The 22,885-nt window shown below is 58.8% G+C and overlaps 2 protein-coding genes across 2 annotated transcripts; both read right to left on the bottom strand.

Moving 5' to 3' along the window:
- Positions 1–216: 216 nt before the first annotated feature.
- CLCN7 (chloride voltage-gated channel 7) lies at positions 217–20,284 on the bottom strand. The gene is made up of 25 exons (XM_059861803.1): positions 20,093–20,284; positions 12,949–13,020; positions 12,313–12,384; positions 12,016–12,081; positions 11,247–11,379; positions 10,754–10,863; positions 10,010–10,090; positions 9,669–9,731; positions 8,925–9,008; positions 8,692–8,785; positions 7,775–7,839; positions 7,225–7,341; positions 6,849–6,903; positions 6,292–6,352; positions 5,663–5,801; positions 5,324–5,417; positions 3,945–4,114; positions 3,582–3,633; positions 3,187–3,314; positions 2,955–3,040; positions 2,334–2,466; positions 2,181–2,240; positions 1,668–1,844; positions 1,484–1,564; positions 217–1,359 (listed from the first exon to the last, which is right to left on the bottom strand). Exons 1-25 carry the CDS (start codon positions 20,219–20,221, stop codon positions 1,273–1,275), a joined length of 2,409 nt encoding a protein of 802 aa, XP_059717786.1. The 5' UTR covers positions 20,222–20,284; the 3' UTR covers positions 217–1,272.
- A 601-nt stretch (positions 20,285–20,885) lies between these two features.
- PTX4 (pentraxin 4) lies at positions 20,886–22,725 on the bottom strand. The gene is made up of 2 exons (XM_059861854.1): positions 22,519–22,725; positions 20,886–22,392 (listed from the first exon to the last, which is right to left on the bottom strand). Exons 1-2 carry the CDS (start codon positions 22,645–22,647, stop codon positions 21,136–21,138), a joined length of 1,386 nt encoding a protein of 461 aa, XP_059717837.1. The 5' UTR covers positions 22,648–22,725; the 3' UTR covers positions 20,886–21,135.
- Positions 22,726–22,885: the final 160 nt, after the last annotated feature.

Raw genomic sequence — 22,885 nt, 5'->3', positions numbered from 1 at the left:
CTTCCCCTGTTACCAGGGCCCAGCTGAGGCATCCTCTGCTTTGTGTTGGTGTTGAAAGGGAAAAGAACCCTCGAAGGGGCAGCCAGCCCCTGCCTTAAGCCCAGGATGCAGCAACCCCCCAGCCCCCAGCCTGTGCCCTCCCAGCAGCAGGAGGGGGGACAGGGCTCGGTTCAGCCCCAAGGGAAGAAGGGAAGCAAGAGACAGGCAGCACCACAATAAAAGTACAAACAGACTTTATTTCAGCACAGATCCTGCAGTCAAAAGCCTCTCCAGGCACCAGGTGAGGAAGGGGCAGTCCCAGGGAAGGGGGCAGGGCAATGCTAAAGAGAGGAGCAAGGATGGGGTAAAAGAGGAAAAGTGAGGTGCCAAGGCTGGCTTTGCTCCCACCCCCAGCCAAATCCAGGACTGGTGGTGGGGTTTGGGGTACCTGGAAGGGCCCAGGCTGCTGGAAAGGGCCAGAAGATGCCCCAGGAGTGACTCTGGATCCCGGTGTGGGAGCAGCAGTGGTGGGAGGACTGCAGGAGTGGCAGAGGGGCACAGGCTGCAGGACCAACATCTCCCCAGTGCAGGCAGCTCTCCCCTCCCCATCCCTGCCCCAAATCCCAGGGGTGTCTCCCCACACATGGGTTGGGGTCAGAGTGGCTGAGGGAGCCAAGAAAGAGCCAGAGGCAGCAGCTGCAGAACCAGGGGAGCCCTTTTATTGCACAGCCAAGCAGGGCACGTCCCCCTCCTCAGTGCCAAGGAGCAGGGAGGCAACCCCAGAGCTCAGCCCAACCCAGCAAGCAGGACCACAGGGCAGCAGGGAAGGGGGGCCTGGCAGCAGGAACGAGCCCCATGGTGTCCCCTCTGTTCCTCTCACAGGCCCTGCAGCCAAAGCTAGGGCAGGGCCAAGTCCCAGACAGCCCAGACTGGGTGGATGAGGCAACAGAGGCCACGTGTGGTGTCAGAGAACCGTGCCCAGCTCAGTAGGGCAGCCCTGCTCCCCATGGAACACTCCAGCCTTCACCCAACCTTCAAGGAGAACCTATTTCAGGAGCTAACAGAGCCAAGGGTCAATTTTGATCCCTCAGGGAAGCAGAGGAAGGGGTGACAGGATGAGGCAGTAGATGTGGAAAGACAGCAGCAGGCAGGAGGGCCAGGGCAGCACAGTCATGGCAGTGCTCCAGGCACTGTGACACCTGCAGGGACTGGCCCAGTCCTCTCCCCAGCTCCTGCAAAAGGGGGTCCCCAGCTCCCAGGAGCCGGGGCACATCTCTGCTGGGCCACACTGCCTCACGTCTGTGCCAGTGAAAGCTCCTCGAGGCCCTCCTTCCCCAGCCGGTACCTGGCGAGGTCCTTGCGGGTCACCATTCCCACCACCTGCCAGAAAAGGCTCTGTGTGAGCCTGATGTGGAGCTCACAGGCTCACACAGAGCAGGGGGACAGCGTGTCCCTGTCCCCTGGAGGAGCCCAGGCTGCTGGGACACAGCGAGCAGGAACTCACCTCGTTGCGATTGTCCACGACCACCAAGTGCCGCAGGCCCAGTGCTCGGAAGAGCTTGAACACCCGTGGCAGGGACGCCTCCTGCAAGGCAGAACGGGGCTGGGGGGGCTGCAGCACCCCCAGGCAGCCCCCAGTGCCCGCCCTGATCCCTGGGGGGCTGGGCAGAGGGGTCCCTGGCCGTTACCTGGGGCACGGTGTAGGGCGAGGGGTTCATGAACTCGCTGAGGTCAATCATGCACTCGCGCTCGTCCTGGGAGACGTGAATGGACTGGATGGGGGGGAAGCGGGGGTAGGCGTCCCGGAAATCCTTCAGCTTCAGCCGCCGCCGCACCAGGCTCAGGTTGGTCCTTTCCACAAAAACCTGGGCAGGAAAGAGAGGGCTGGGGACTGTCCCACAGAGCTCATAGGCACCAAGACAATGCACAGGGCCAGGCAGGGAAAAGGGCAGAAGGGTGGGACAGGTGGACCATCTGCAGAAGCACAGCCTGTTTCCCACTCACTCAGGGTTTGTGAGCCCAGAGGGGTGCAGGACGGTGCTGGGGTAACCCCACCACCGAATGGCAGCACCCACCATCCCCCTGGCTGAGCTGAGGGAGATGACAGGGATCCTCTGCCAGCTGAGCAAAGCAAGCAGCAAGGGGCCTGAGACAGGGCTGGGACAGCAGACACAACCCAGTCTTCAGGCAGCACCACCCACCTTGTGCTTCAGCAGGACGATGAGCTGGGAACGCAGGATCAGACCCCGCAGCCCGGCAACCTGCAACAGGCACCGTGTGTGAGGGTCCCCACTGCAGCCAGCCCTCGTGGGGCCACCCCAGATGTATCCCTTCCCCAGGGACACCCAGCCTGCCTGTGTGGTGTCAGGGTTGCTCTCCACCACGGGGAAGCCGTTGTGGTTGGAGGAGGTGTCGCTGAGGATGTCCACGACCGTGCCCACGCGCTCGATCCTCCGCAGGCAGGTGACAGGAGTGCTCATCACCTCCCTGCAGGGAAAGCTCTGGGTCAAACACAGCCCCATGGCAGCACACGCTGAATCCTGCAATCACACACTGGTTTGCTGGGAAGGGACCTATAAGCTCATCTCATTCCAAACCCTTTCCATGGGCAGGGACACCTTCCACTAGACCAGGTGGCTCCAAGCCCCGTCCAACCTGGCCTTGGACACTTCCAGGGATGGGGCAGCCACAGCTACTCTGGGTAACCTGTGCCAGGGCCTCAGCACTCTCACACCCTAAATATCCCCCCCCAACACACACGACTTCTCAGTGCTGAGGCCTCCTCTGTCCCCAAAAGGTGCCAGGGAGAGAGGAAGGAACACACTGCAGGTCACATCCCTGCCGGGGAAGAAGCTGAGCTGTGGTACCAGGGCACAGCAGGCTCCTGCAACCAAAAGGTCACCACCTCCACTCCCAGCTCAGGCCAACATTGGGGTCCAAAGGCTGCTGCCACAGCAATGCCCAAGCCCACCTACCTGGCTGTGAGGGAGTGGGATGTCACTGGGGCCTCCCAGTGCAGGAAGGGGACACTTTGCAGCTGGATGTGCATGTCGTACAGTCCCTGCAACAAGAGCCAAGCCATCAGGAGAAGCCTGGTGAGATGGCAAAGGCCACAGCCAGGCAGCAGCAGCTCATCCCTTAGAGTGAGCACATGCCTGTCCTGGCCCCCCACAGCCCCCCAGCCCTGGGGAGCACAGCAGCCCTCACCTCCACAAAGTAGTCTCCCACAATCTTTGCTGTCATCAGCACCAGCATGATGGGGAAGCCATAGGTGACGTTGCCTGTTGCCTCCATCATGATGACGGTGAGACTCAGGGTCATCCGCACGATCCCGCCTGCCAGAGGCACCCAGGGGGGTTGGGGGTTTAGAGGGGCAAGGAACAGAGTGAGAGCATCACAGAGCACCTGAGGGCCCTGAATCTCTCAGTGATCCAGGATTGCCCACCCAGGGGTGAGCCCAGCCCTCACTGTGCTTGGCAGTGAGATTAGGAAGCTGACAGCCAGGCTGGGCTTCAGCTGGGAAGGAAGCTGTCAGGGAAGCAGGGAGTGCTTTTTCACATGACATCTTTACCCCAACCAACTTTGTGCCATGGGGAACTCACCCAGCTGTGCAGCAGCTCCCATCAGGGCGTACTTCCCGGGATCAGCCCAGATCTGAGCACAGGAAAGAAAAGGAGCCAAGTCATCTGCTGGCTCCAGGGCATTCAGAGGTAGTCAGCAGAGTCCTGGCCCCCAAACCCCCCTCCAAAGTGGGGAGAGCTGCCTGAGGCTGCCTGAACAACCCAGCTGCTGGCAGGGCTCCACTGGGACATGGGGAGGCCCAGACCCAGCTCAGGAAGACATCAAGTGAGGAGTCAGCCAACTTCAGAGCTTTCAGCCAGCTCCAGGCACGCTGCCTGAGCGTGCCACCAGCCCAGCAGCGAGGGAGGAGGGCTGGGTGCCAGGGCTCCCCAGGCAGGACTCACCGAGCTCTTGGTCAGGTAGGACAGGGAGATGCCAAAGAGCCTCCCCCAGGCTGCCCCGATCAGCAGGGAGGGGATGAAGACCCCTGCAGACACTGTCAGGCCATAGGTCCAGCAGGCCAGGAAGAAATACATCACTGTGAACATGCCCAGTGTCATGGGGTTGTAGGAACCTGGGGTGGGGACAGAACAGAGTCCGTGCTGGTCCCACAGCCCAGGGGACACTGTGATGGGCAGTGGCCACAGATCAGGCAGCAGCAGCCCCACAATTCACTCCCAGCAGAGAGAGCCCTCTCTTCTTGGGCTGCACCTCCTGCCCTGGCAGCACAGGTACAGCCTTTCAAATGGGCTCTTCAGGTTATTTCTGCCCCTTCCAGCACCCCCACCCAGCCAGTGCCATCCCAAGCCCTCACATCCCATTCCCCCATCTCATGACTCATCCCCTCCCAGCCCTGTGGTTCCCAGACTCCCATGATGAACTTCAAAGCCCCGAGGGAGGGACCGCCAGGGCTGAAGGACAAGGTTGGGAGGATAAAGGTCCCACTGCCAGCTTTGGGATCAACTGAGCAGGGCATGTCCTGCAAAGTCCCTCCCATCTTGCAGATCCCACAGCTGCTCCTGCCAGTGCCATGCTGTCCCACAGCACAGGCTGTGCCATCCCAGTGAGACCCTGCTGACTCCACAACCCAGCTAAGTGCTATTTTGGGATTGCTGAGCAGCCCAATCTGGTTTAAACAAGTACTTTGCAACCCCTCCTTCAGACAGAAGCCTTGAGCCAGGGAGGACCCAGCACTGGCAGCAGCCAGGACACAGGATGGTCATCTCCGGGCTGCAGGTGGCCAAGCTGCACCCTCTGGGCTGGGGATCTCTCTGTTCCCCACCCACGTGCACAGAACTCAGATTCCACAGCAGGCAGAGGAGATGCCGGGGTTACACCAGGTCCAAGGAAAATTGAGCTAGAACCTGGGAACCAAACTGCATTTCCCAAGCAAATCCAAACCTCAAGATCTACCTCCACAACCTGCCCAGAAGGTAAAGTCATTATGGGGCAAGTGGCCCTGCTAATTAAGAAAACATCCCAGCAACATTTCCAGGACAGACTTCAGACAGATAGCAAGGGTCAGACATGCTCTCACACAACTCAGAAGCAACACAGCCTGCAAATGTGCAGGACCAAACCAGGTCCTTGGCCCTACAGCCCTTTGGCTGAGCTCAGAGGTGCCACCAGGCACAGCACCCATCCCTCCTCCTCCCACCACTGTAGCAGAGTGTTTTGTGAAGCCCTCAGGGGCTGATCATCCTCAGCCTTGTCCCAGCAGGGGCCAAGGCACACATGGACCCCCTCTGCTCACGTTCAAGGCCTCCTTGCTGGGTGCACTGACCTGGAGGGTCATGGAAGAGGTTGACAACGCTCTTCTCAGGTGTGTTGAAGAAGGCAGTGGCCATGGAGTTGTACTCTCCATCAGCACAGAAAAGCTGAAAAGGCAAGATAAGAAAGGGTTGGAAATGGCAGGGAAGGCTGAGGAACGTGTGCCTGCGAGGAGGCTGCTCTGGGCAGGGAGAACACCTACAGCATGCTTGGGTCTCCAGCTCTGCCTGCACTGGAGGGCATCAGCTGCGAGGTGCAGTGTCCCCCAAACCCAGCAGGGTCTTGTCTCCCTGCTGAACCCCGCAGGCTCAGGGTGCCCCCCACCCTGAATGCATTCTGCAGCAGGTCCTACCTGCAGGGGATATGCCACTGAGCTCCCCTGGAGGGGCTGGCAATCTCTGGAGCAGTAAATCATGACAAACCCCACAGTCGCTGTCACTGCTGCCACCAGCATGGCCTCAACCACCTGGAGGCAGGGCCGGTGGATGTACCTGTGAACAGAGGAGTGAGAGTGGCACCCAGGGGTGTGGGCAGCGCCAGCACAGCCTGGCTGGGGATGTCACACCAGGCACATGACAGTCTGGCTGCCTCTGCTCCCTGCCCAGACCCTGCCAGGGTGTCCTGCTGCTTGAAAAGCTGGTGACAGGTAATGGCTGGGTCAGACTGGTCTCAGCTGGCTTTAGCAGCTCTCTCCCTTCTCTTAGTCCTCTAAGAGCACGTGACAGTCAGGTCTGCAGTGTCTGCATCCCTCTGGGCCCTCCAGTCACAGGAGGGAAATATTTGGCAGGGTCAGAGCAGTGCTGGGATGCTGTGGGTCACAGCCACAGGCAATGAGAGGCACGTGGCACCTTTCAGGAACTGCTGCTGCTCACATTAAATGAGAGATTACAGCCTTGCTCCATATGGGAATGCCACTTTGAGGGAATGCAGAAGGCACCAGCCAACCCACATCAATCTCCTTCATTACCTGTGGGCTCTTACCTGATCCGGAACATTGTCAGCCAGTAATTGAGGGCATTGAACAGGGCTCCGAGGATCCCACCTGCAAATGTGAGAGAGGAAAAGCTCAGCACGCAGGGCCCAGGCTGCCCACCACACAGGGAACCTCTGAGGATCATCCACAACCCACCCTGAGTGACCAGCAGCCATGGGACATGTGGAGGCTGTCCCTGCAGCCAGCCAGGACCTGTCACCAAGAGGAGCCTGGCACCAGCAGCAGGGGCCAATGTCACAGTGCTGGCACAGGACTGTGCCAAATCCATGGGGATAAGGGCAGCTCACATGGCAGCAAGGGGCTGCCCTGGACTGCAACGCACTGACCCTGCTCAGCATGGGTTAAAGGGACTTGACTTTGCTCCTAGGGTTGGGCCAGCATCCAGCTCTCATCCCTGCATAAGCCCCACAAGCAGCCTCTGCTCCAGAATTTAATGGATTCCCCATTTTCCCCAGGAAACTGGACACCAAAGCTTTTTAGACCCAGACAGAGAACAGAGGAAATTATTCAGACTAATCGAATGGAAACAACAGCATTCTCTTACCAACCACTCCCATAAAGATGAAGATAGGAATTTCCTGGATTGTGTATTCCATTTTCTGCAAGAAAGAAGTGGGTTTCACATCTCCTGGCCCATCTGCAGACCCACAGTTAGTCACTGACTGCTGGGACAGCACAACTCTGTGCTGGCATGAGGCTCCCAGAGCTGCCCCAAAGTCTCCCCTGAACAGCCCACAGCCTCCAGAAATTCCTTCTGCTGGGGCTGGTGGAGCTGAGATCTGGCCAGACCCCACAGCCTGCTAAGGCAGAGCCTGCCTCAGCCCCTGGCCGAGCTTATAGACAAACTGATGTCCCCAAAGCTGTTAAGGGCTGTGTCCAATCCCTCCCCAGAGCCCTGCATGGAGAATACCTGTGCCTACCTCGCTGTCAAATCTGCCAAAGTTGATGAGCCCAGGGCTGGAGAGATCCCAGGCGTTGCCGTGGTAAACGCTCAGGACAGAGTTCAGCGTGAAGGTGGAGATCATGGAGGCAAAGAACTGGAAGGAGATGCAGCCCAGAGTCACTGCCAAGTGCCCCCAGCCCCATTTCCTCACCACATGCTCCATGCACTACCCCAAACCACCCCCAAGGCCCTTGGGCAGGGCTTGGTGCCCACGGTGTGGTGGGGACAGGAGGTGACATTCCCCATGGTGGCACTCTGGGCAGCTCAGGCTGACCAGGGTCTGGCTTCTCCTTTTGCCTCCCTGTTGCCCTGTGGCACAGCCCAAGGCAGCTCCCTTGGAAAGGAGCTGGCAGCAGGATGGGGCTCAGCCAGGCCCAAATTCAGCCCCTGGGGAGCAGGGCACAGGAGGGGAGCTGGGATGCTGTTCCCTGGAGCAGGGCTGTCAGGAGGCCTGGGGCTGAGGGCACCTAGAAAAGGCAATGCCTCACACCAGACCCAGCAGCTCTCCACTGCTTCCCAGCACTTACGATTCTCCAGGTCAGGAACTGGTTCCAGAAGGAAGCTCCTTCCTCCAAGCTGAACAGGACACCCCCTGCAATCACAAGATACAACATCTGCACAAGGGGCACGTGCCCCAGCCCCTTGGCTCCCAGCACCCAGGCCATGTGCCCACACTGCCCAGACCCTCTCACAGGCAAGCTCACCAAGCCATCAGTGAGGCACTGATCACAATAAATCCCACTGCCACTCTCCACCCCAGGGAGGCAACATTTGGGATCTGAGGCAGATGAGCCCCTTGCCCTTGGGCAGGGCCCAAACACCTGCATGGCCTGGCAGGAAAACTTGGAAGGTTCCTGCAGTGTCCCATGCAGATCCCTCAACAGCTACCTCAAGCAGGTGGGAACAACCTCCTGAGGAAATCCATGTCCCGGCACTGCTCAGTGCCAGAGAGCATCGACTCAAAATGAAATTGAACAGACTCAAGACAACGGCATCAGTGAAGTTCAAAATACTAGACTAGAAATTTCAACATCAAAAATAAAAGCAATCTCACCCTAGAAATATCTAAAATAGAAGATGACAGAACAAAAAATCAAACCACCAAAAAATACAGCTTCAAATTAAAGTCAACACCTTACAAAATTTACAGCACCTTTTAAAAGAGATCAATTAAGTTCAATCTGTTTTAAGAATTACAAATGATAAACTTACTCCACTTTTTAGCCTACTAAGAGAAGATTATAACATCAAATCCCCAAGAACTTTGACCTTTAAAACTCAAAAAACCCTTAAAAAAATCACTGAAACCCTTAAAAAAAAAAAGAACACATCATTGTACTCCAAAAAAACTCTTTTTCCTCACAGTGTTAAAAAAAATACAACATTATAATCTCGTATATCAGTAAGACTCTTCTGTAAAAGAATAACAAAATAAGGCACACACCCACGGGGGCACCGAAGGCAGCCGAGACGCCGGCGGCAGCTCCGGCCGACACAAAATCCCTCTTCTCTGTGTCCCTGCGGAAGTACTCGAAGATCTGCAACAGGAGTGAGGGCACCTTCAGGGCTGGCCATGGGCTTGAGCTTAGGCCAGACCCAAGGTATGACATGGATGATGCCAAGGCACCAGTGGGAACAGCACAGAAGCAGCACAACCCCTGGGAGCTCCACACCGACCTTGAAGTCTCGCTTTAAGGACGTGGATCTTCCCTGGGAGATGCCAGCAGCAATCACAGATCCAGAGTGAATCATGGGTCCTTCCTAGGGGCCAGAGAGCACAGTCAGACTGGGGAAGGAAGAATAGGCATGGCTGAATGCTGCTCACCAGCTTGCAGTCCTGAAGCTGGATTGGGAGTATTTCCCTCAGGGAAATATAGACCCTGACGTTTTCCCCTTCCCATCCTGGAGGTGTTCAAGATCAGGCTGGACAGAACTCTGAGCAACCTGGTTTAGTGAAAGGTGTTTCTGCCCATGGCAGGGGTTTGGAATGAAATGATCTTTAGGAGCTCTTCTAACCCAAATCATTCCATGGTTTTTTGAAATCCTTATCCTAGTATGTGCCTCCCTTGCCCACCTCCAGTTACCACCAGCTGAGGAAACAAGTGTTTTCCTTGCCTTCAATCCTAGCAAGTCAGAAAGGTCCCAATGGGGCACCCAACTCCCCCCCATCTACTGTTTGCAGGAACTGCCACTGATGGACAGGGGCTGCTGCTCTCTGCCCCCAGCCAAGCCACACACAGGCTGGCACGGTGGCACCCAGGGGCTCCCCAAGCTTGGCAGTACCAGTCACCTTGGCCAGCAGACACCAGCGAATAACACTGGGAAGTCACCACAGGGCCCCCAGCACAGGACCGGTGACAGGCTGTGACACAAGTGTCAGCAGTGGGGACCAACACATCAGCAGCACTTTGTGCACATCACCTTCCCAACAGCCAGGCCGCCGACCACCGAGAGGATGACCCCGCAGACTTTGATCACCAGGGTCTGCACAACAGAGAAGGACACAGCATGTCACAGGGGTGGCACACGACAGAGAAGGACACAGCATGTCACAGGGGTGGCACACGACAGAGAAGGACACAGCATGTCACAGGGGTGGGACATGGCAGCCACAGGGGACACAGGCCCAGGCTCTGGGCACTGGGGGAAACAGCTGTGGAGCTGGGAGCTCCTGCCAGCTCCTGCTGTGCCACAGGGTGGGCAGGGACCACTCCAGGACCACACAATGTGCCCAGGCCATCCCACCACCTCCTGCTTCCTACCTTGAGCCGGACAACATGTGGAATCTTCACACCATTGAGGTAACATTTGATCTGGGGAATGCCACTGCCAGCTGCCACGGGCTGCAGGGAGCAGGGAGAGCTGTCACACACAGGATGGGGACACAGCAGCCACCTTACCCCTGTCTCTCAGCACAGGACACACACAGCACACCCTCAGGGTGGCTCTGAGATGAGGCCAAAGCTTATCAACAGGCTCTGGAGATGGGCTTGAGGGAGACACCCACTTCCTAAGGGCAAATGTGCCAAGGAAAAGGAGCTGTATGGGTTCTTGGGGACACTGAGGTGTTCCCCCACCCTGTCACAGCTACAGAAAGGTCACACTTGGTGGCAAGGGAGAACAAAGGCAAAGCCACAAAGAAGACACTGTGGATGAGAGTGATCCATAGGGAGTCCCAGACTCTGGCTTGTCCTCCAGAGGCTGTAGCAGAGGCACCCAGCCAGACTGGTCAGTGCTGGTACTCAGGTACAAACACAGAGAGGCTGAGCTAGGGCCAAGGCTTGGGAGAGCTGCACCCCGCCCAAGGCTGGAGCACAGCCTCTGCCCCAGGCTGCCAGCATATCCCAGCAGCCTGCCAGCCCCACAGAAACCCCACAGCACAGCTGGAGCTACCAGAAGCCAAGCTGGCAGAAACACATTCACTGGTCACAAAATTTCTCATGTTTTGTGGAAACATGACCCTGCTTTGCCCATGTAAAGAACCCAGAACAGCTCCAAACTCTTACCTCTATGAAGGCAACGATCAGAGAGCCCACCATCACCACGCTGGCATTCAGGGTGGCCCAGAGTAACAGGGAGAAAGAGAGGCCCCCTTTGGCTGTGAACTTGTCAATGTCTGGGGCAGCAGCTCAAGGAAAGGCCAGTATTGCTTGGGTACCATCTCTCCCACCACAGCATCTCACAGAATCACAAGGTGCTTTGGGTTGGATGCCACCTTAAAAACCATCTAGCTCCAACCCCCTGCCATGGGCAGGGATGCCATTCACTAGACCATGTTGCTCCAAACCCCCTGTCACTTAGAGCACTCAGAGCAGCTGAAATGAGCCCCCTCTGCTACAGCAGTGCCCAGGCACAGCTCAGCCCTGCAGAGCGGCTGGGCAGCAGAGTCTGTGCCACCAAACTGGAGCGAGGAAGCGCTGCCCTCTTCCCCCAGGACCCCTCTCTCGCAGCTCCCAGGAGATCCCAGAGGTAACAGCAGGTAGTGCTCTGTGAGGATACTGTCCTTCACCAGACGGTACTTGAGCCCAGCCAGGTTCTCCACCACGATGTCGATGAAGCAGGCGACGAGGCCGGTGAGGATGCCGATCATGGCGCAGATCACCCAGCGCTTGATCTCCACCGTGCGGAAAGCCTGAGGGGCAGGCAGCCCTCACACCCTGCTGCCAGCCAGTCTGGCATCCAGGGCACCCTGCCACCTTCCCCAGCCTGGCATCTAGGGCACCCCAACACACCTGGGCACCCCAGCACACCTGCCACCTTCCCCAGCATGCTCCCAAGCCTGGGAAGCTCTGAGGAGAGCCAGGGAGCACCAATGCTGACCACGCGAAGCCTGGACAATTTTCTGATTTTAAGCAGTGCTCTTGTACCTCTGTGGGATCCCTAAGGTGCTTTTCCAGCTTGCCTGCCTCCATTAGGCCCATCCTCTTGGGGTTCTTGCTGTGGCACTGATTCCCAAAGCCCCCAGGGCAGATGTTTCACATGATTCCAGAAGTCCCTCTGCTCAGGGACCTGCCCCATACCACCAGGCAATGCCACCATGTGCACCCAGATTAGCTCCCATTCCAACCACATCATGCTGGGTCCTTGATCCTATGGTTTCACAGCTTGTCACAAACTGGTCAGTGCCCATAAAGCCATCCCAGATCAACCTAGGCTTTAGACACAACCTCCTCTGGCCCAGAGAAGCCTCCCAGCAGCCGGGCAGGGGGAACAGCTTCCCTTGTCCACCCCAGCTGAGATGATCTGTGGGCAGCCCAGCAAGACTCACCGCATGGTTTATCCTCCTCTCCTCCTCCAGGAAAAGCTGGTTTTCACTGTTGTCATAGTCCAAGCTCTAGTTTGGGAAAGGGAGATGCTGTTATTGTCTCCAACCAGGCGAAGAGAACCCCATGCTGAGGAGTTCTGCCCTCAGCCCCTCACCCTGCTCCTGTTATCATTTTCCTTCCTTGATTCCACCCCTTCTGCACTGAAACCGCCCTCATGGGGCAGCTGTGAGCCCTGGCCCCTCACACCTCACCTGCTGCACCCCAGAGGGCAGACACAAGATGGGGGAATGGGCACTTACCTCGTACTTGAGTGACAGCAGCTTCTCATTGTGGGGGATCTCATTGGGACGCTGCCGAGGGACCTCTGTCTCCTGTGGGATGTGATGCACAGCTCAGGATGGTCAGGTCAGAGTCCAGCCCTCCCATCCATGTGCAACTGTTGGTTTAACTCCTTCTGATGCTCAGGAGATGCACAGAGGACTGCAGGTGCAAGCTGCCTGGCAGGCAGGGATCTGGGATGATTTTCCATCACTTGGTGGATGTGTGGGATTTAAGGCAGCTGGACCAGCTTCCAGGGGTGCACCCTCACCAAGCACCACCGCCACACTGACCTGGCACTAAACACAAGCAACTCCATGCCCCGGTGGAGGGCAACCTTTAACATCAGCAAGAAATTCCTTAGGCCAAAAGCAAGGAGCTATTTCAAGCAAACCCATGTTTTTGGGCAGAAACCAAATTCTGTTTCCCAAATGCCTTTGACCGTTCCCAGCTCCGAATTAGGGCATTTACTGAGGATCCCAGAGGGCCCAGCAGCAGCTGCCCACGCCACAGAGGTCACCCAGCCCAGGAAAAAGCGCTGGAGGGAACAGCTGCAGCTGTAACTGGAAGAAGGGAAGGGGTTCTGATAAGAGTGGGCCCCTCTCTGTGCCACTCACCAGCTCATGGATGTCCTCGTTGAGGTCCACATTGCTCAGCTGCCCGATGCGCAGGAAGGAGGAAGGAGTGAGCTGAGGAAGGAAGGGGAAATGAGGTCAAGTCCTGAAAGCACTTCAAATCTCTCAGGAGGATGGAGCAGGGCTGCAAGATGCTCATGCTCTGCCTCCCTCGCTGAGCTCTGCCTGCCTGCCACTGCCAGAGCCCCCCAAAATGCAGCACCCTGCTCTCAGAGGACACACCGAAGAGGTGGCATCCAACACCCTGGAGGGAACCAGAGGCAGCAGCAGCCTGCCAGGGTTTGGGTGAGCTGCTCCAACCTGTCAGCTGGCAGAGCCAGCTCACCTGGGGAGGTGCCAGCAGCAGCAGCTCGCTGGGGACTGGCCACCACCAGCCCCTGGCACGGAGCGCCGTGCCGACAAACCTGTGCTGAGCAGCACGTTCCACACTCCCCTGGGGCTGGGGAGGGACAGAGCCCCTGCACGACGTGCCACCTGCACAGCCACAAGCTCACCACGACGTGCCCTCAGCTGCCAGGCCCAGCCAGCAGCAAGGGACAGCTGAGGACACGTCTGGCTCTGCCATCTGCTCCATGGCAGCGGTCACCAGCCAGGAGAGGAGCACATCACGTCAGCGTGTTTGTCACCCCCTGAGCAGCTGGGACCAGAGTGACAGCCAGGCTGGCTGCCAGCCAGGAGATACAGCAAGAAATGGGTGCACTGCTCCTGCACAGCCTTGGGGACTCTGGTGTCTCTCTGAGCCAGCCCCAGTGTGATGCTGGGAAGCAGCATTTGCATCTCCCTCTGGGAAGCAGCTTCTCCTTTCACTGGTGATCACTGGTTTTTACTGGCAGTGCAGTTGCATAGCACGGGAGTTTTTTGACTTTTTGGGACACCTCTGTCTCCTGGATGAGGCAAGCAGGGGCTTGGGCTGCAGCTGAGCAGTGCCACAGGGGGGACCCAGCTGGAGCAGGTGAGCTGCTGTCACCCCTCCATCGCTGCAAAGCACAGGGATACACAAGGATCTGATCCCCAAGAACAGCCCAAACACCATTCCTCAGCATTAAGATCTTCTCTTCCAGAGCCTCACCCCTCCCCAGCTGCCAGGTCAAAGAACTGGAGGATAAAAGAGGGATGGTGAGAGCAACAGCAGGGCTCTGGCCTGTTGGTCTCTCTCTGCTGGCAGGTCCCAGACCGAGCCCCTCGCTGCTTTAATCCCTATGATCCCGTCTGGAACATGAGGCCAGAGCTGCTGGGAGCCCTGCAGAGGAAGAATATCCCTTTGTGTTTGCAGCCTGACCTATTTTCCCATTTTTCCCTCTGCTCCACATTCTCCTTCACTCCCTGACCTGCAGATGGGTTCTGCCTCAGCTTCTCAAGCCCTCTCTGGTGCCCTTAGTCCCCAGCAGCTCCAGCCCACAGTGCTCCACGCTGCCATTGCCAGGCACAGGTTTGGTAAAACCTTCCTGGGATTTGCTTCTGGTCCAAGATGGCTCCACACTCCCACTGGAAAGGATCCAGGTGGAGCCTTTTCCCAGCAGTCAAAGCAGACCACAGTGGATTTCTAAGAGCTGGGTACACACAAAGCTGTCACCTCCCTGAACTTAGGGCTACAAGGGGGATACAGGAACTGCCTGTTCCAGTGCCTGCCAGTGCCCAGCTGTTCTGGAGGCAGGCTGAGGTCCCAGCCAGGCCCCCACCATCCCAGGGAAGGGAAAGGACACATTCCTCACCCTGAAACCTGGAGGGACTAAGCTGACACCTTGCAAAGGAACACACCCCCACCGGGACTGAGGAAGGACAAGGATTTAAGGCTCCTGTGAGATGCCCACATCCAGGGCAAGATCAAGGACAGGAGATGGAAAATGTCACTCATGCCATGCCCCTTGTGTAAGGCCTCAGGCAGGGCCAGCCCTTCAGGGAAAATTCTCCCTCTGTTAGCAATGGGGTCTGCAGACACCACACCAAATGTGGCTGAACCAGTGATATCCCACCCTCTTTCCCCCTTCCCTGTGGAGAAAGCAGCCAGGACACAGCAGCTCAACTCCCCATTGACTGAGCACCAGCAGGACACCAGCACAGATGGAGGGAAAGGAGGTGCAGTGGAACCTGAAGCTGAACTTAGTCAAGCAGCACATTTTTAATATCCTCTCCCCAAGTCCTGGCACCCCTCTGGCATCTGCAAGCAGAGGCCTGGCTCCTGTCTCACCACCACAGGGATCACATGCCAGGAGGGCAGCAAAGAGCTACTTCCAGCAGCACCCAAGAATGATATAAGAAAAAGGAGACATTCAGGCAGCCTGGAGAGAAGAGAAAAGGTTATTTGTGCACAGCTCAAAGACTCACTGAGCAATGCCCTCCTTGGGATGTTTTCAAACTCAGCCAAGGCAGCTGCTGATCCTGGGTACGTGTGATGTTGGTGTGACTGTGCTGTGATTATCTCCACATAAAAACATGCACTGCTGCCAAAATCCAGAGGGCACAGATGGGTTAACAGCTCTCCTGTCCCAGAAGAGGCTCTGGGACATGCTGAGCCTCACTCTGCCAGTGGCACACAAGCAGCCAGCCCTCAGCCCATTTGGGTGGTAAAGTTAATTTCATCCTGAGCTCTGCAAAGAGATGTCTGGAGCCTTGGTCTGAATCAAAATAAGTTATTATCAGTGTTAGTGGGCAGGAATGTTGGCAGGCAGGGCTGCTCCTCCAAGGGACCTCACCAGGCTGCAGAGAAACCCCCAAATGCAACAGAGGCAAATACAAAGCCCTGCACCTGGGATAGAGGAGTCCCAGTAGTCAGAAATTAGCTCAGTTGAAAAAGTCTTGCAGCAACCTAGTGGGTGAGGGAAGAGGTGTCAGTGGCACAGACCTGGAGGAGAGGTGGTCAACCCCCTCCTGGGTGGTGCCAGACCACTGCCAGAAGGTCTGGGGAAGGGATCCCACACCTCCACCTGGCACCTGCAACAGCACACCTGGGACTTGGCATCCAGTTTGGGCTTCCTGGGACAGAAAGTGAGCTCAGCAAGAGGGTTAGGGGCTGGAGCACATGGCAAGATACACAAGGAGAAGCTGCTGCTTCTCAGAGAGTTCTTCATGCCATCTCCAGACACCCAACAAGAGGTTACAGACAGGACAAAGCCAGATTTCCCCTGAAGCTTTGCACTGATGGGACAAGGAACAGCGGATAAACTGCAGTAAGGGAACTTCTGCCTAGATATCAGAGCCAAACATTCACCCTGTGGCTGGTGACACACTGAACTTGGGACCAAACAGGGTGCAGAGTAGTGACCCAAAGCTCCTCTGGATGTGTCCCTCAGGGATCTGCTCTGAGCAGGGGCTGGACTGGAGCCCCGGGCTCTAGCCCCCTCAGGGACTCCTGAGGTCCCTTTCCCCTTTGTTATGCTGGATTGAAGATTGAGCAAATTGAGGATCAACCTCAAGAAACAAACAAACAAACAAACAAACAAACAAACAAACAAACAAAAAATCTAGCCCAAGATCTCAACCACCACCTTCCAGTCATGCCCTGGATGCACTGGCTGCATGATCTCCGTGATCCCAGCCAGGTATGGGGGAGCTCCCTGCTCCCAGCCAGGTATGGGGGAGCTCCCTGCTCCCAGCTGGGCTGTGTGCACAGCAACCAAGCCGTGCCCCCACACATTGCTCTGGAGAACCATCAGTAGGGAGTGTCTGCCTCTGTCCCACAGCCCGTTTCCACAGGGATGAGCCAGGCTCCTCCCTGCAGGACATGACCCAGCACAAGGAGAGGCCCCTAGACACTGTCCCTTGTCACCATCCTGTGCTCAGTAAGGAACTGGCAGCACGTGACTTTCTGTTATCAATGAGATAAAGCCCAGCACAGACCACAGAAGCTGTGGGAGGGAAGGAGGAGGATTTCCATCCCCCAGGGCCCCTCCTGGCTGCAGAACACTCTGCTCCTTGTACCAGCCTGGGTGGAAGGCTCCAGGCTGTGTCACCGGTGTGTCACCAGCATGAGAATCTGTCACCAGCTCCGGTAGCAAACAGGGGAGATGAGCTGCAGGGCTTTTGAACCCCCCCTCCTCTGACACACAGCCACAGCTGTGGCCTCAAACCCACCCAGCATCATCCCCAAAATGCTTCACAGCAGGACAGAACAGGGCTCCTCACCTCCAGGCTCATAACAGGGGAGAAAGCACCCGGACTCTCCCCAGGGTGTCACCACTTGGCTTTTGCTTTTGCTTCCAGGCTCCTGCTGCCACTGCCAGGGCACAGCTGCTGCTTGACCCTCACCTCTCACCTCCACAAGGATGGGAAATGCTGGCATTGCCCTGGGCACAGGAGCAGCGCAAGGATGAAGCACTGCCACAATCACCAATGGCTTGAGCAACCTGCAGAAAACTTCCTGAAGTTCCCGTGCTGGGGGAGGCTCCTGCCACCACTCCAGGGCAGTGGCTCTCCAGGACAGTCACCTCCAGGCTCAGAAGGGCAGGGACAAGCAGCCTCTCTCCCAGTAACCTGGGGTGTGCAATCTGCAGCCCATCTGCTAGGAGTCAGGGCTCACCCAGCACTCATACTTCCCTTTTTCTGCCTCCTCCCACCAAGATTTCTTGATTGCAGCCTGGCCACTTTTGTGCACCTCGTTACTTGAGATGAAAGAAAATGAGACCAGCAACATCCAGAGATGCAGAATAAACACAGAAGGGCTAAGAAGGACAACCTGCCCAGCAGCAGCCTGGTCTTCATGATGGTGACCCCCACGATGCAGGTACCCTTTGAAGCAGGAGCATTAAACCAATCCCAAAGTCAAGGCACTTCAGCACAAATATCTTTGATGGCAGCAAAGGAGAAACGTTCTTCCACAAAAAATGGCTCATGATGGAAACTGGCTGCTCTTACTAAAATTTTCCACCCACTTCCTAGCCTGAGAACCAACACACGTGGCTCAGGAAAGGGACAGCCCCCAGCAGGCATGATGCTCAGAGACACAGGCTGCCTCTCACTCCTTGATGTGCTCCAGGCACCAGAAAGCTCTGGTGAGGATGAAGGCTGAGCCAGCTCAGCTGGCCCCAAAGCAGGGCAGACCTCAGGGACAGGCCCCTCACACCCCCTCCACAGCCACAGGTGTGTTTCTCCAGCCTCCCCTCACCTCCCACCCAGCAGAACTCCATCTCAGTCCCTCTCAGCTGGGGAGCTGCAGACCTGTGTTTCCTCTGGGCACTTTAAGATCACTTTCATTTCCATTTAGCAAGCACGTGACAAGAGGAACAAGTGATGTTAGGGGACATTTTTACTGTATTACCACAACCCAGGTTTAAATCTCCCCTGAGCTAAGCAGCCCCAGCCTCTCCTTATTGCTCCCCAAAGCTGCCCTGCCTTCCTGCTTCAATCCACACGACTGAAAGTCACCTGTGCAAAGGGAGAGGCAGCTGCCCAACACCAAAATACAGCCCCAGCCCTACAGAGACAACCCAGCTGCCACTGCCAGGGGCACCTGTGCTCTGGAGCAAGGTGCTCCCTCTCCTCCTTGCCAAGGAAAATTCCACTGGTACCATGTCACAGCTGGGACCTGAGCTGCCTGCACCGTGCAGGGACACAGTGACAATAAATCACATTGGTAGGCCTGGGTGTCCACCTCCAACTGCCCCTGCTGCAGCAGGCCTCAGGCACTTCTTCCAAACCACCAGGAAAAGCCTTTCCTAATGACCCCCAGCCATGAGATCTGGTTAATCCCTACTCTAACACCCTTCAAACCCCCAGAACTCCCCATGTGATGTAAATATACGGGGTCCTGATGCACTGCCCAGGAGGATTGCCTTTATTTTCACCTTTATTTTCACCCCAGATCAGCTGCCATGGCGCAGCTGCCTCCTTCCAGCTGCCATTCCCTGCTCCCAGAGCACTACACAAGGCTCTTCCAGCCTAACAAGCCCTGCATTTCCCTCTAATTAGCCTGCTGTTCTGGCTTGCCCAGGAGCAGGGCAGCACAGAATCGTGCTGGGCCAGGCATTCCCACTCACAGCTGCCAGAATCTGGCACTGCTCCTCCCTATCTAAGCTCAGGCCTCCCAGAAAACTCTCCACAGGAAATTCCAGGATGCCACCTGGAAGCAATGCCTGTCCCACCTGGGGCTAGCACAAGAGTGCTCCATGGTGCCACCTTGACCTGCCATCCACACCTGAGCCCAGCACAGCCCTCCCACCCTCAGCTTCACTCTGGACAGGTGCTGAGTGCCTCAATTTTCTTCACTGAGCTGCATGAGGGGGAGAGACCACCAGCCCTGAGGGCACACTGGAGAGAAGTTCTCCTCACTTAATTACCCCAAATTAACTTGCCAGAAGAACTGGAAGGAGAACTTGGAAGGAACTGGCCTTCCTCAGTGGCATGGCCCACCTTGAACCTGCTTTTTGCCAGAGTAGCTCCATACATCCCTGCACCACTGCAGTGTTAGAGGCTCTTGTGTCTGAGCCCTGCCTGGTGATCAGCAGCGTGTCAGCCAACAGGCTGTCACAGAAAGGCATTTCTAGCAGAAATTAATTTAGCACAAATTAATTTGACATGGACAGATACAGACAGAACAAGGGGGAATGGCTTCAAACTAAACAAAAGGAGACTAGGTGAGATGTCAGTAGGAAATGGGGGTGGGCAGGCCCTGGCACAGGATGCCCAGAGAAGCTGTGGCTGTCCTATCCGTGGAAGTGTTCAAAGCCAGGCTGGACAGGGCTTGGAGCAACCTGGCCTAGTGGAAGGTGTCCCTGCCACGGCAGGGGTAGAACAGGATGGATTTTAAGACCTTTTCCAACCCAATCCACGCCGTGATTCCCTGAACAAGGAGTGCAGCCCCAGCGGACAGGAGCAGGGCCCCGCTCAGCACCAGGTGCTGCTGCCGGGGACCGTCCCACGGCGGCGGAGCAGCAGCGGCAGGGATGGAGCCGGCTGGGCACTGACTCAGCCCCAGCTCAGCTTTTCCCCCGTGAGTGCCCGTGCCCCGGCCATGGCTGCCCCCGGCCCGGCAGGTTCTGCTTTCCCAGCCCGGAGCGACCCCGGCCGCCCCCGCCCAGCCCCGCGGTTACACACGACAGGGGAGGGAGGGGGGCGCACACTCGGCCGCGGCCCCGGCCCTCTCCGTGCTCCCTCCGGCGCGGAGCCCCCTGCTCCCGGGGGCGGGACTCACCTGCCGGCCGCTGCCCGCCGCACCCGGGCCGGTACCGTTGAGCAGCGGGGTGGTTTCGCCCACACGCCCGTCCTCGTCGTCGTCGCGGTCGCGGCCGGACCAGGACACCTTCTTGGCGACGTTGGCCATGCGGGGCGGCGGCGGCGGCTGCTCCGCCGGGCCTGCCCCGCCGCGCGGTCATGTGACCGCCGCCGCCATCACGTGCTCTTCAGGGCGACCGGGGGCGCCCTGAGGCACCATGGGAGTTGTAGTTCCGTCTGGGATCCCGCCCCCGCGGCGGGACGGAATGGAATGGAATGGAATGGAATGGAATGGAATGGAATGGAATGGAATGGAATGGAATGGAATGGGCTGAGCGGGACCCCGGTGGCGGCGGCCCGAGAGGTTGCGAGGCTTTGCCCCACGCACACCCAGCTGGCAGGACGGCCCCGCCGTCCCCGGGATCACGGGGCTCCAGGAAAGGCTGGAGCCGACGCTGCTCCAGCTCTCCGCGAAGAGAATTCCTCAGAGCAGATGTTGGGGAACGAGCGTGCTTGGCCTCATGGAGCAGCACAGCTCGGCCCAAAGCCCTGCCCCGCCGAGAGCCCCGCGGGCAGCGGCAGCGCACGGGACCGGAGGCGGCGGCGCTGGCTCACCCCGGTCACGGCTGTCCCGTGCTCCGCTTCCCCTGCTCTGACTCAGCGGCAGGGAACGAGCAGCGCCACCCGCTCGGGCTGCCCGTGCTGAGCGCCTCCTGCCCGGCTGTGAAGGGCACCGAGCGCGGCAGTGAATGAATGAGCAGGACAGAGATAAATCGGGTTTCTCTAACGTTAGGAGCATTTTAATAGGAACCATGGGCTGTACATCCTCTAGGAGCAGGTGACCTCTGGCTTTGGTCCCACCTCTGGCTGCCAAGACCCTTTTCCCCCTTGGTGGTGGCAGTTCTGAGACGCCCTCCCTGCTGGGTGTCTCATCACCCCGGGAGGATTCAGCTCGCGTCGGGAGCGGCACCGTGAGCCAGCCGTGACCGCCGGCAGTTGCCACCATTCCCGCTGGCAGCCTCGTCAGAGGCAGCACTGGAGGCAGGGACACGCCACCCTCCGCACCCCGCCCCGCAAGGAGGCATCGGCCAGCGTGAGGAGGGGGCCGCGGGGCAGTCCCCGCCCGGTCGCCATTCTGGCCACCTCCCCGGGCAGGAGAGCCCGTCTCCAGAGAGCGAAGCCAGCCAGGTGACCCACAAAAGCTTCTGCGGTGCCCAGGTCCATGTTGGGGCCGTGCTGCCCCCAGCCCAGCGCCAGCGAGCCACCAGCGGGAATTTCATAGCCCTGCTGGAAGCCGGAGCCGGCAGCCAGCAGCCTCCTGTCCACGTAGAAGCGGTGCTGGCCCTGGCCGGAGGACCAGGTGAGGCACAGGTGGTGCCATTTGCCATCCAGGAGCGGCGCCACCGGGAGCTCCCGAAATTGCCCGTGCCCCAGGATGAAACGTGCAGAGCCCGGGCGATCCCCGCCGTGGCCAAGCACGGCCAGCTCGCTGTGCCTGTCCTCGGTGGCGTAGGAGAGGAGAGCACCGAGACGAGGGGCTGGGGTGGCCAGCCAGGCACAGAGCGACATCGCCCTGAGCCCCCGGTGCGGCCCCAGCCCCAGGACGGCCCCGTGCTCAGCGGAGCTGTCGGGGAAGAGAAGGACGGCACCGGTGCGACAGGCGGGGGAGGCGGGCACCGGGGCGGGGGGACCGTGCCTGCCCTGTCCCGGCTGCCGGGGGGCTGGGGGCTGCTCCTGGGGAACCGTGGTTACGGTGGGGAGCATCGATGCCGCGGCATGGGGTGCTGGTGCTGCATCCTGAGGGCTCTCCTCATCCTCCCCGGGCGTTCCCCCAGGCCCGGTATCAGCCGGCAGCCAGTGCCCTTCCTCCTGCCGGTGCTGCTGCCACCGCCGCGTCTTCGGGGGGCGAGGGCTGGGGGTGCTGCGGACAGCCTGGCCCGGCGGCTGCTGCTCCGGTCGGCTGTCCCGGCTCCGGGCGGTGTCTGGCAGACCGAGCGGTTTGGTGCCAGCTTCCACCAGCGCGGCCGGTGGGTGGGTGAGCAGGGGATGTGGGGAGCTCAGGGCACCCACTGTCCCCTCCAGCCTCTTCAGCCTGCGGCGCAGCCGCCGGCCAGCAGCGGCCAGGCGGGCCAGCTCGGCAGTCAGGGCGGCCCGGGCAGCATCGGCCGCCTCCGCCTGCTCGGCCAGTGCCTGGAAACGTCCATCGATGTTGTAGGAGATATTGTAGTTGCTGGCGATGCTCTGGAGATGGTTCAGTGTCACCTCCTGGAGCCGGAGAAACTGCAAGGGAGCGGGATGATGTGGGGCGAATCCCCGTCCCCACGCCGGATCCCTGCCCAACCCGAAATGCTGGGTGCCTCCCTGGCACAGGCTGGGCAGCACCCCCTCCCCTCCCCGGGCACCCACCTGCTCCTCCAGGCGCCGCAGCCGCAGGAGCAGGGGGCCGGGGCGGGCCAGGGGCCCTGGTGCCCGGGTCAGGGCTCCCTGCAGGGCGGCAGCGAGGATCAGGCAGAGGGGCAGTGCCATCCACGCCATCCCGCTGTCGGAAGCTTTCTGCCTGTGCGGCAAGGCCGGCCCTGGCCCCCGTGGTGTCCCCCCAGGCAGCCTCCACCAGTGATGAGATCCGCAGCCCAGCGCCGGGGCCCCGGCCAGCGCTCTGCGGGGGCGGCTGGCTCCGGCCCAGAGCTCCCGGGGCTCCGCGTCCCGCGGCTGGGGCTGGGCCGGGGGTGTTCGGCTGTGAGGCGGGGAAAGGTGTGGGGGGGATCCTGGGCAC

This window comes from Haemorhous mexicanus, chromosome 17 (genome assembly GCF_027477595.1).
Source record: "Haemorhous mexicanus isolate bHaeMex1 chromosome 17, bHaeMex1.pri, whole genome shotgun sequence".
NCBI classification, from domain to species: Eukaryota; Metazoa; Chordata; class Aves; order Passeriformes; family Fringillidae; genus Haemorhous; species Haemorhous mexicanus.
Note: the sequence above shows the minus strand (reverse complement) of the source record. Positions and strands in the feature narration are given on the sequence as shown.